The 13618-nt window shown below is 42.3% G+C and overlaps 1 protein-coding gene across 1 annotated transcript in view; it reads left to right on the top strand.

Moving 5' to 3' along the window:
* Positions 1 to 13618, top strand: part of ENTPD1 (ectonucleoside triphosphate diphosphohydrolase 1) — a 92804-nt gene that overhangs the window by 57784 nt on the left and 21402 nt on the right. Inside the window, exons 3-4 of the mRNA XM_033130349.1 lie at positions 10582 to 10699; positions 12107 to 12257. Coding sequence (XP_032986240.1) covers positions 10582 to 10699; positions 12107 to 12257 — 269 coding nt within the window. The remainder of the gene's footprint in view (positions 1 to 10581; positions 10700 to 12106; positions 12258 to 13618) is intronic.

The raw sequence follows: 13618 nt of genomic DNA, 5'->3' as shown, positions 1-13618 counted from the left end.
GAGCTAGTTAATATCACTAAAAATAATTAGGGTCATTAGCTCTGCTGTGATTTATTTCTGCTTCCTTTCAAATTCATCAAAGTAAAATTTCAAAGACATGACTATCTCACAAGTACCTTGTAATATGGTCATTATTTTATTTAATCCTTTAATTAGAAAACATATGGTAAATTTAAATTGCAAATACACCATTTTAAAATTTCATTGAAATTACAGTAAATAAATTTACAAGGGCCCAGAATATACTAATAAAGCTAATGACACATATATATCCAGAAGTTAACTTGACCGTGGAATACATGTGCAGAAGTATATTTTCTTATATTTGAAGATATTAAACTGTGCGCCTGGGAATATGGATACATATGCCAGGCTGCTGAAACTTTTGCCATCCGCCCACATCCCTCGCTGTACACAGAGGCCTGGATGTTACATTAGCATCTGTTAACCACACAAGTTCAGTTCACTGGGGCTGTGCACAGCAGCCCCTTTGTCAGCACGGAAGGCTGATATTATCTCATTGTCAGTGGTTTCTTGCCTTTTAATGTTGAGTGATGTCGGCTCTCCTGGCAAAACTTCACTCAGACTTGAAGCCTTGTGACATCTCAGCTCTGCTATTTGTTTACCAGTTGCAAATGTACACGACTGCCTTCTTGATTTGAACTTTTTACATGTTCATTATTGCATCATTGTAGGGGAGGGCTGCCTAGGAGGCAAAATCCATGACAGACTTGAGCTCTATGTTCCCAAAGGGTCCTTGTCATGAATGACCTTCACTCATGTGCAGTGGTCATTTTAAAGGCTGTTGTGATTCATGTTGTTGTGTTGACCTGGCCAAGTGGAACAAGGTCTTTGGCATTCTTTAAACAAAATGTATGAGTATGTGAAGAGTAGACACTGGCATCTGAAGGGAATCTTTATAGCAATCTCAGTGGTTTGTTTTACACAAAGATCACTTTATATATGCAAACTAGCCATTTGTTGAGGGTGTGCACTGATTTTACTAAGATTCTTGGCATATACTGAGAGCAAAAATATTTTAGGAACTTGTCCTTGGCGATGGCTTTAAGTTATATATGCTGTCCAATTTGATAGTCATTAGCCACATGCCGTTCTCTCAAGTTAATTAAAATGAAATCAAATAAAGAATGTTTTTCTTCATTTGTACTACCGCATTTGAAGTGTTCCAGCCTCACACGGCTGGTAGCTGCTAACGTGGACAATACAGACACAGAGCGTTTCCACTGCTGCAGACATTTTATTAATACATTTGGTATACTAACTTAAATCCCAGAATGTTTCACTTAAAGCACATCTCAATTCAGACGAGTTACGTTTCAAGTGCCCAGTAGCCGCAGATGGCTAGTGGCTGCCTGATTGGACAGCACGGGTCTAAACATATGTCTCTGACATCATGGAATGTTTTGAAGCCTTCAAAATGGATGAGATCGTAGGAAGGAGGTAAAAAGTGAGAAAAGAAGAAGGCAAGAACCAAGGCCTGACGAATTCCATCATATTAGAGGTTGAATAGTAAAAAACTTCCTCCTAAAGCATGGTGATAAATTGCTTTATAGAGTGCTTTGCAGTTTATGAATCCTTTCTACACACCGTTCAATTTCTTCTTCCCAGCCATGCTGTGAAGAACGAAAGATTATCCTCATTTCCTACATAACAAAACGAGGGTCATTGAGGCTCTCTTGCCCAAGGTGGAGGTGGGGCTAAGATTAGAATGCAGTTTTCTGACCCAAAGATTAATGTTATTTCTATTTGCCTTAGTTTTTCCAAACAACGCATCCTAATAATAGGAATTGAATACAGGATGTTTATATTGGGAAGTGATCCCAAGGAAACAGGGAAAGAGGGAAAGCCACCCTAAAAGGGTGTTATGAGCACGTCACCACACTGGGCACCTGAGGCTTCTTCCAACCGGGACCCTCTGGAGAGCTGCGGAGAAAGCATTTCAGAATCGTGTGCCCTGGGGATTTATCCCCTAGTTCTTATCCCCTGTTGGCTAAGAGTTGCCCCATCGGGTGTTAACTCCCTGGCACTTCTGGGTTTGCCCATGTATCAGAGGAGCTATGTGGGTACCACAGGTTACTTACTGGGCCCCAGGAGAGAAGACTTTGGGCGGAAATAGAGCAATGAGAAAGCATACCTCGCTGGGGCTGAAGTAAAAAGTTGGCCAAGAAGATGTGAGGTGGCCACAAGAGCTATCTGAAGCATCACTGCTCCTACGGCTTTTTTTGAGGGAGAGAGTCATTTGTACAAATAGTTTCAATACAGTAGAGACATGTTAATACAGAGATAGAAACACAGTGCTTTGGAAGACCAGAGGAAGGAGCCACCAATTGCCCCTGGTCATGTGGAGATATCACGGACGAGGTGACCTTGGGGCCAAGGAATAAGGAACACTGAGGAGTTTGCCAGAAGGTAGGACAAAGGCCATATCATTGTTGAAGAGTGGCAGCTTAAAATAGCAAGCAATCCCTGGGGAATCATTAGCAGTTGCAGTATGGCTGGAATATTGAATATGGGGGCAGGCAGGAATGGTGGGAGAGGAGACTCAAGGCTGAGCTTAGTATGCCTGGCTCAAGAGTGAGCATATCATCCATTAAACTGCAGTAGTGCTCAAGATTGGCTCCATATTAGAAGCACTTGGGGAGCTTTTAAAAAAATACGCATGTCTGGGCCTTACCCCAGGTCAATTAAATCAGAATCTCTGGGGAAGCCAGGCACTGGTGTGTTTTAAAAGCTTCCCAGACAATTCTAATGAATAGTCATGATTGCAAACCACTACTTTGAAGGTTTCAGACAGGGAGGTGATGCCCGGATTTATGTTCCCAAGATTCCTCTTGGCCAGAGAGCAGATTACAGGAGGAGGGACCAGTTAGGATACACCTGCCATGGTCTAGACAAGGCAAAGGAGGCTGGAATTAAGGCATTGTCTATGGGGGGAGAGGAAAATGTGAGAGACACTTAGGCTGACCAGATTCCTTAGCGGACCTTTTAAGATCAAGTTGGAGCAGCTTGGGAAAGTAACGCTGAGAACCTCCGCATGCTTCTGTTTAAAGAGGGTGGTGGCTATAGCCTATCCTGGTGAAACTTCATAAATGGTAAGTCTTTCAGCTGTCTCTCCACGCCCTTCCTCTGATTCTTCAGTCCTGTCCACTTGCCAGTAAAATTATTCTGCCTGCCCAGACACAGCACGGGGCCATGGACTCACACTGCCTGGAATTGAACCCCAGCTCTGCTCTTATAGTTACAGGACTTAGCCTCTTTGAGGCTCAGTTTCTACAATTATAAGATGGAGCCAGTAACTGATATCTCATTGTGGGGACAGAGCCCCAAAAAGCAGTTTCCAGGCTCTCAGCCTCACATAGAAAGGTGCTGGCTCAGGTAGTAAATGGCCATCGACTGTGATCAAATGGCCATCAGCTGTGGCTAGTTGGCCGTCAGCTGTAACCAGTGAGCCATTAGCCATGAATATAACTGCCGTGGCTAGGCTAGCAAAAATAGGGGGAGCTAGCAAGAAGATGGTGGCTGAGCCTGCAAGCGGCGCAGTGAGGGTTGAGAATTGTGTGGCTCCTGGTTCCTGTGTCTCCAACCCAGCCGCCAGCGAGAGTATAGTGGTGTGACTCCCCTACCTATGGCTCCGTGGGTGTTCCTTTTTGGCCTCACCATGTCCTGCGTTCTTATGTGGGGAGCGGAACCAGAGACCCCGCATGACACCCCGCGTGACACATAGATTACTTTTATGTAAGAATTAAGTGGGGAACAAGTAAATGTGAAGGGTGAAGCAGGAGGCCTGGCCCACTGTGGACACACAGTGATGGGTAATTCATGTGTTATCATCTTTGCAGCCTGTCTGCCTGATGACAAATTGCCACTTGTTTGTGTCTCTGTTTATTCCCAGCTGACCTGTGCTTGTCTAACCCTGCTCAGGTCAGGCTCCAGTCCTGATGATCCAGTCTTATCACCTTGTTGTCTGGTCCAGTTTGGGTTCAGCCTTGCTGGGGAGGTGGTGGCCTTATGCCTGGACCACATCTGACAAAACACAAGAACTCTTTATTGTACCGACGTGCTTTCTCCCCAACTACCTACATTGTAAGCATATCAGGACAGGAACTGGGTTTCATTTGTCTTTCACTTATTTTATTATTCATTCCCTCAATGCGTTCATTTAACAAATAGTCATTGACCCTCTACTCTATTTTAGGCCCTGGGGATATAGCAGTGTGTGAGACTGGCAAAGTCCTTCCCCTCATGGCGCTTATAATCTAGTGGAAGAGATAATGATTAATCAAATAATCACAAGTGAATGTGAAATTACAGCCAGCACAGTATCTGACTTGGGTAGTTACCTCATAGAAGTTTGCTGACTCAATGAATAGAGTGAACCTCTTAAACAGGTAAAACTGCTCCCCCCTTCAATGTGAAGAGCATATGAAGGACCAACCCGACAGCAGGGTTTGTCAGTGTGGAAGGTCCCCTAAAGATCCTGGTTCCCCAGTCTCATTCCCAGAGTCTACCTACTCACTTCCAACCTCCAGGTTGCAGGGCCTGGGAATCGACACTTAACAGGCATCCTGGGGCGTTCTCATGCCATGACAGTCTGGGAACCACTGCCCTGGAGACATGCATTGACCACTTACAAAAAAACGTAGGCCTTAATGAAGAAGCATTAGCTGAACGGAAATGTCCCCTGAGAAAGTGCCTTTGTCCTGGTGAATCTGGGTGGGGAGGTAGCTTTGAGGCCTGCTTGGTTCACCACTTCCTTAATTGCCTGCTCATCATGGAACAGTTGGAGAGTTGTCAGATATTCCTGTTCGCACGAGCCTTCCATATTCTGGCACACACACAGCCCCCTAGGGTTCTCTCAAAGGCACCAGACTGACACAATACCAAGCCACGTGCCTTCATGAAAACTGCCCACTTCTGTGGAATGCCAGCTCAGGGACCCAGATGGCTTTGACTTCAATCCCAGATCTGCTCCTTTTTAGCTAGGAGACTTTGGGCAAGTAAATTCCTCTCTCTATCCCTCAGTTTCCTTGTGTAAAACAGAGATTGTACCTATCTTGAGGGTGGTTGTGAGAGGATGAAGAGGAAGAGTACCAGCGACTCACTTGTCAGAGTGCACAGAACATCGGAAGGCCTCAGTGGAGACCAGTTGTCAATACTGCTCTGAGGGGGATGAGTTCTAGGCGAGGCCCTTAACTGTTAGTATGTTATGGTCACTGAGCTGGTGCTCCCGGAATTTCCAGCTGCTGCTAAAGGCTCGTGGCCTGTCCCCATGCATCTGCTTTTTTCACAAGGAACTAAAGTACTGTTCTTAGTTAGATAAGCATTTGTGATTTTTGTCCTTTCATGGAAAATTTGGAAGGATTTGCTCCAATTTTCAACCTCAAATATCCCTGGGAAATATCTATGTTATTTTTGCTCCACTGGATTTTAACATCTCATTTAAAGATCAGCACCTGGAGATGGATGCTAGTGATGGTTTCACAATGTGCATGCACTGGATATGCTTAAAATGGTCAATTAAAAATGGTAAATTTTATGTTCTGTGTATTTTACTACAATTAAAAAGATAAAAACAAACAACAAAGCTGTGGTTTGTATTGAAGGTCTAGTAACTCCAATTAAAGAAAAAAGGAAGAAAATGGTCTCTACTTGTTTATAGGCCCTGCCAGCATGGCTGTAGCTAATGGAGACCTGATTTATTATAGAGTGCTAGAGTCACATTCAAAAGCATAAGCTTTGTTTATTCAGTAAGACTCATTGAGACAGACTGATGAGGTTGTTGAAGTGACAATTAAAGCTACAGGAACTTTTAAGAAAGATTCTGAAGAACCAATATGCCTGAAGGGACCAAGGGAAGTTAATTATCAGACTGTTGTCCATGCTACCTGGCTTATGGGGTTTTTGGGCGGCGGCGGTGGTGGTGGTGGTGGTGGTGGTGGTGGTGGTGGTGGAACTCAACCCTAATGGCACTACTTTACATTAGGCTGTGAATATTGACCTCTTTTAGGACTAGAAGAAGTTTAAAAGCTGTTTACTTCTAACCACCTTCATTCACTCATTTGATTCAACAATTGTCTGTTGAATTCCTCCTTTGTACCTAACATAGAGTAGAATGTACAACTGTAGATGCTGCATACACCATGGTAAGCGAAACAGACCTGCCCTAATGAAGCTTCCAGGCTGATAGGGAAGACAGACATTAATCAAATAGCCACAGAGGTATGTAATTACATATCGTGGTAAATTCTGTCTTTAGAGGAAAACTACAGGCACGTTGAGACATGGATTAGGAGAGTAGAATCTAATCTGAGGTCAGAGAAGGCTGGGATTTCAGGTGAAGGGCTTTCCGGGCAAGGGCTCTCAAAGGAAAGCTGCGTGGCCCATGAGGAACTGAGAGCAGGCCAGTGTGAGGGTGGGTATTTTCTGAATGAGCAGACTCAGAGGACAGGGTTAAACATCCCACTTCTGCAGAGCCAGGAATAGAAGTAGGTCAACTGATGCTCCAGTTTTCTCTTTCTTTCCGCATCTAGGGAGACTTATCCAGAAGCCTGGGCCTATGACATTTATGCAGGTAGAATTATTTCCATCCTAAGGAGGGATCTCCCAACCTCCACATGGCTTCCAGTCCCTGTGAGCTCAGGGTCTGTTGCCACACATATCTCTAGGTCTTCACCAAGGCCCCTACATTGGTGTCTCCATGAACACTCAATGTCATTGTGACACTATTTTCCCCCCAGACCACTGCTTCTCTTCACTCAACATAGCTCGTGAAGATCAGTTATGAAATTATGTGCCTGATCAGAAACTAGTTTAGGACTAAGTTGTCTGCGTAGTAAGATTACAACTCTATAAAAGTCACCACACATTTTAAAAAGCCTACAAAGAAAGAAAGAAATATAAATAACAATGATGTCTCGTTGGTGGAATCTTAAATGTCTTAATTCCTTTTCCTTTCATTTTCAAGATACTATTTAAGAAACTTTTAGTACTCTTAAAATAGAAAGTAATATTGAAATAATGATATTAAGGAAACGTCAGCTCTCTTCCTCACCACGCACATCTTTTTCTTTAATGGGAAGGGTGTGCTCATGGGGGCTTTTAGAAGTGTTTTATATATGAGCTACAGAGAAACATTTGATAAGGTGACAGCTTGGCAAGGCACAGCATGTCTCAAAGCATTTCTGCAGGACATTTTACGTAAACCAGAATTCTGTAGTCACTGAGTCTGGGGGATACCGGCTCAAACAAGGTTAAGTGAGTTTCCCTTCTGTCAGACTTCCCTGAAGCATTCACTACCTCTCAGGTTTCGTGAGCTCAGGAAGGGGAGAGAGCACACAGCATTCCCCAAACTTCTGGGAAGGTTTATTTGCGCAGATCCGTGCAGGCTTAGTGCTCTCTGGGACATGCATTGGAAAATGCTGGTGTGGTGAAGAGAACGAAAGATGGTGGCTACCTGGGTTCTAGATGGCTCTCCTGAGGTATTAACTACCTGTATGCATCAGGCAAGTCCTTGAATAGTTCTGGACACAGTTTCTCATCTACAAAATAAGATTAGATGGAAGGAACTTCCAGCTCTAAAATGGGCCAGCTTGAAAAATGAGTGAATATGCTGACAGTTTTGTAACAATGAGGCAAACTCCTAAAATTCTCAACCTGAAAATTTTCAGACAATCCAGCTTTATCTGTCTCTCAAGCAGCAAGCAATGTCAGTTTTTTAATTCTGGAAGCCATTTTAGAAGACAAAAACCTTTGGCACAATTCAACAGGGCAGCTAGCATTCCAGTCTGCTGTATATACAAAGTGAAATGTCCTCAATTCCTCTGTGAAAGTCCTGCTACCCTCTTCTCAAATACTTGCCAAATGGAAGGTAGTAAAAGCTTTCATTTCTCAACCACCGCACCTGATAGAAGCAATGCTGGTTCCTTTGTTCTACTGGATGAGTGACTTTCATGTCAACAAAATCAGCCTAGAACGTCCTGATTCCAGATAAAGACTGCTTGTTGCTGCTGCCTCGCTAATTTTTTATCATACGCTGCTGTGGTTGGAACATTTTCTGGTAGGAAGATTTCAGGGTTCCTGCTAGGAAACAACAGAATTTTGTCCTGTGTAACCCTTGAGCCTCTTTCTCCACTCCAGGTTTCCCACGGATTCAAAGGCTCCAGACCTCACTCAGACCCCTCTCAGCTCCCAGCGGCCACCACCTAAAATTAGCATCTCCTCTCCCCAGGCCCCACCCCGTGAGTACGAAGGCAGAGAACACTGCGGAGCTCAAGGATTCCCATGCCGCAGTGATACCCCCTGGTCTGTGGGGACATGGAGTAAAATTTGACACCTCAATAAGTAGACTCTACTTTTAGCTCTTCCCAGTCGTCCAGGGAGGTCTCTTGAATCCTCATTCTTGTCTTCCTTCCTCCCTGCAAGGCCTTAGGTTTTTAGCATGGCCTTAGGTTTTAAGGCAATATGAGGGGATATATGTAAAACCAATGCTGAATTGAGCATTACCAGGGGCAGAGCACACCGGGTACGCCACAGCTCAAATGAGCAGCAAAGCGCGATGAGAGGAGTTGGCTCCCACTTTAGAAGTGCTTCCTCTGTTTCACTTCCTTTTGCTACCTGTTTGCTTGCCTCCGTTTTTCTCTCTAGTTTAGGGATGAGAAATAAAAAGTACATGTGCCTCTCACAGGCCCATGGCAGACATTGTTATTCAATCATGGTATTTTTTTTTTATTAAGCTCAGGGATATAACCAGAGATGAATATTAACTGATGAAAATGGGCACTTTCCAGTCTACTCCTGAGTAAATACCCCCAAAGAAATGAGAGCTCTTGTCTACAAAATGACAGGTACAAGGACGTTCCTGGCAGCTATATTCCCAATAGTCCCAAACTGGGAATAACCCAAGTATGCATCAACAGTGGGGTAGATAAAAATACAGAATATGCATATAATGAAATACTCTCCAGAATCGGAAAGGACGAACTACTAATACACACAGTTTGAATGCATCTTAGAGACACAGTGTAGAGTGAAAGAAGTTAGACCTAAAGGAGGCACACTAAGTCAGCCCATTTATTTCAGGTCAAAAACAGGCAAAACTCATCCATGATGATAGAAGTCAAGGTGGTAGTTACCTGTAGGGGAAACTGACTGAGACGGGCACCAGGAAGCCTCCTGGGAACCAGAAAATGTTCTGTATCTTGCCACTGGTGGTGGTTTATACAGATGCAAAAATTCGCTGTGGTGCACACCTAAGATTTACATACTTTGCTACAGTTATCTTTCATTAAAAGCTCCTAAAGGGGACACGCATATGAAAACTATTGCCTAGCCCTTGCTTCTACATTTCTCTGTGTAAGGATCATAAGGTCTTGCGTCTTACTCTGATTGAAATCCAAGCTCTGTCACCTATTAACTGTGTCCCTTGAGTAAATTACATAACCTCTTTGTAGTTTAGTTTCTCCCCTCTGCAGAGGGGATAAAAATAGTACCTAACTTACAGCACTGTTGTGAGGGTTAAGTCAGATAATTCTTATACAATGCTTCGTGTAACACCTGCCTGGTACATTCATACTCATGAAATGTGAGGTGGGGCTTTGTTCTTCTCCATTCTCCTCTGATCATCTAGTTCTTACTCATGCTGTCGTTTTCCCCTTTTTCCCTCCATATTCTTTCTTCCTGCATTCTTCCTTTCAGCTCCCCTTACTTTTTTTTTAAGTTTCAGGGGTACAAAGCAACATAACAGTTAGACAGTTACACCCCTCACAAAGTGATAATCCTCCCCCAAGCTACTACCCCTCTGACATCTTCTATTGATTGTTACAATACCATGGACTGTCTTCCTCATGCTATACTCCACCTCCTGTGACTTTATATACATATATATATGTAACATATTTACTTATAGCTGACATAACAATATTATTCTAGATTATGTAAGGTGCCACATGGGCACTGGGCTTATCCAGGGGATCCCCTTATTCTTAAGAGCCCCAAACATGAAGTTAAAGTACATATCTCTTAAAACTTGTGGAATACAATTTATAGTTAAAAAGCAAGTTTAGTATTTTCCTTGTCTCCTAAAGCCCAGACCACTTAAATTACACGTCTGGGGGAGGGACATAGGCATCAGTAGCCGTTGAAGCTCTCCAGGTGATTCTAATGATTTTGATGATACACCTTTGGGAACTACTAAATTAATGGCTTTCTATTCCCTCCATGTTGTCTCAACCACTTTAGCGTATGGTCTGAATTTTGGCTCAGAATCACCTAAGAAGAATCACCTAAGATGCTCAGTCCCCACCCTGCATAAAGCCTGGATATTTCTGATGTGTAACCAGCATTGAGAGCCACTGTGCTAGAGTGGTTAGGGTTTGGATAGATCTCGTGATCAGGGCAACTCCAGATGCAACCCCCACCCCTGCCCTGCACGTTCCTCTTGAACTAAAATACTTTCTCTCATGTTTTTGGAAAGCCCTGTCTTTGTCTTTTTTTTCTGTTGCAAGCTGAAATGGAAAAGAACAATGTAATGCTGATTAAGTTCTTGGCTTGTTTTGCCCTCAGTATGGGATTGTGCTGGATGCAGGCTCTTCTCACACGACTTTGTACATCTATGAATGGCCAGCAGAAAAGGAGAATGACACAGGGGTGGTGAATCAGATAGAAGAGTGCCAGGTACAAGGTAAGATGAAGAAAAAGGGAAGGGGGGACAGTGGGATATGAGAGTTATATGGCAAGTGGAACACATGGAAAAAAAAAACAAAACAAGTGAAGAACATGGTGGAGATGCTATTGTTATTTTATCATTACAAAAGTAATATTGAAATCAGTCCTTAATGATCAAGCCCTTGAAACATAAGCAAACTTAAAAATAATTGAGTAATAGTAACTCCCATCAACAGGATCCTTCTGTGTGCCATGCACCAATCTAAGTACAAAAAATGTTCCATTTCATCTTCATGATCTCCCTTTGAGGTATTATTATTCCTTTTTTTTTAAAAAATGAGGGCACTGAGGTTGAGAGTCATTATGCCACTTGCTTAAGGTTGCTTGAGCTAGTAAGTAATGGAACTGAGATTCAAACAGAGATCTATTCAACTTCAAACCCATGTCTTAGCCAGTGATTCTCCAATTTGAATTGGCTTCAGAGCCACAGGGAGGGTTTATTAAAGCACAAATGCTGGGCCCCACCCATTCTTGAAGACCAGGCTTTTTGAATTAAAACAGCTGTAAGTTTAAGCTGATTTTTTCTCATTACAGTTAAGTAACCAGGCTGTTTAAAAACCTGTGAATGATATGGATAACATATCTGGATAATTATCTTTAAACCAAATCCTCACTATAAAGCATTGACAGTGTAGCTGTTTATCTTAAAGTGAACAGAAATTGTTAAGTGTTAATTTCAAAAAGTTTAAGTAATCTTGGCTCTAATCTTCTCCATAGCAAAAATTAGTTTTGTTCTAAAACTGGAAAAACAGTTTCACTAGGGAGGCAGGATATCAGAGTGGAAAAAATCACTGAGGAGATGTGGATTCTATTCCTATTTCTTCTGACAAATGAGGAAGCTTGCTTCAGAAATTTTAGGGGACTGGCCATCATCACATAGCAGGTTAGTAGCAGTTCCTGTCTTTTCAGTAAAAGCCAATGTGCCTGGTGCTTATTTTAATTTTCGTTTTTAAATGTCATCTTTCTCCTTTTATATCTCCCAGGAATTAGTGTTGTTAATTACACCTTTGTGGAAGAAATATAAAAAGGTAGCTCTATAGAGTATCTATTTATAAGATTCTCATTAAAATCTGAGAGAACCTGTTAGGAAGGTTATGCAATTGAATGTGAAAATTGCACCATCCAGTGGCAAAATTATTGAACAGCAGACAGACCCAGCCAGAGGTCTGAAAATAAGTCCTACCAAGGTTATATTATGTTGGTTCAGTGATTACCCTCTAAGCACAGTAAACTAATATATATCACATCAAGAAATTGTATTCTTGAATTTTATCAAAAGACGCAAGTATTTTGCTGTAATATTACCAAAGTATATTCTATACTTTTAAAAACTATTGTCATCTGCTTCTACATCTTTTCTTAGGTCCTGGAATCTCAAAATATGCTCAGAAATTAGATGAAATAGGCACTTATCTGACTGACTGCATGGAAAAAGCCAGGAAAGTGATTCCAAAGTCCCGGCACCAAGAGACACCTGTCTACCTGGGAGCCACGGCAGGCATGCGATTGCTCAGGTATAGCAGCACGTAGGGACCAAGAGCTGCTGGGAGTTAGGTTTGGCAGTGCAGGAGCCTCTGAAGTCATGGAAGAGAGTGCCACACTTTCCTAACACCCCAAATTCCGAATATCCTAAATGTCTACACCTAAGAAAGAATATCTCAGTAAGTGGGTCAAACTCCCAAACTCTTAGTATGTGTAACTTTGGGAGTTTAAGTATGTTTTAAAAAGCCCTCTTGTCCTGGATAAGACAAGAATTCTCCCCACAGGGAATTCATGGGGGCGAGAGAAAGGATGAGCCTACATATTCTGCGATTTGGGGCTACAGATTTAGCCATTCAATACCTGGGAGGGGGAAGACCAGAGGAGACTCACAGATGTCACAAGACACAAATAATCACAACTAGCACATTTTATTGGTCACTACTTAGTTTTTGTGTGCATTATTCATTTGTTTGTTTGTTCGTTCATGCATTCATTCATGCATTCATTCATTCATTGTGCCTTGACTGCCTACTCTGTCCCAGGATATGGAAGTAGGTGATTTCAGCCCTCAAGGAGATCAGAGTTTCAATAGAGGGTGACCAATTTTTTAATAGGGGAATGCTCAGAGCTGCTACAGGAAGGAGCACACTTTGTCTTGCCCAGAATGGGAGGAGGTCAGGAGGATTTCCCAGAGGAGGGGACATGTGAGCTGAAGCATGAAGGATGAACTGGAGGGTGGGGGAAGGGCGTCACAGGCAGAGCATATATCATGCATTCCATAACCTATGTTTATTTGGCGCCTATTGTGTGTCAGGCACTGTTCTAAGTGGTGGGGATACAGTGAAGAGGACAAAGTCCCTGGCTTCCTGGAGCTCTGTGTTCTGATAGATGTGCAAAAGCAGGAATGTGTGAAAGACCGGGGCATGTTCAGAAGACTGTAAATAGTTCTGCATAGATAAAACACAGGGTACATATAGTAAAATAATAATAATAATAATAACAACAACAACAACAACAGCTTGTATTTGTTGACTTCTTACCGTGTTTCCCTGAAAATAAAATCTAACTGGACAATCAGCTCTAATGCATCTTTTAGAGCAAAAATTAATATAAGACCCTGTCTTATATTATATTGTATTATACCTGGCATTATACTATTATTATATTATATAATATTATATTACATTTTATTAATTATATATTATGTTATATTATACTCAGTCTTATAGTAAAATAAGATCGGGTCTTATATTAATTTTTGCTCCAAAAGACACATTAGAGCGGATTGTCTGGCTAGGTCTTATTTTCAGGAAAACACGGTGCTATGTTCTTATCAGTGTGCTTTAATCCAATCATAATAACTCAATGAAGTAAGAGGTATTAGTAACTATTG

Source organism: Rhinolophus ferrumequinum, chromosome 16 (genome assembly GCF_004115265.2).
Source record: "Rhinolophus ferrumequinum isolate MPI-CBG mRhiFer1 chromosome 16, mRhiFer1_v1.p, whole genome shotgun sequence".
Taxonomy (NCBI): Eukaryota; Metazoa; Chordata; class Mammalia; order Chiroptera; family Rhinolophidae; genus Rhinolophus; species Rhinolophus ferrumequinum.
The sequence above is the reverse complement of the archived record's forward strand: the minus strand, read 5'-3'. Positions and strand labels throughout refer to the sequence as shown.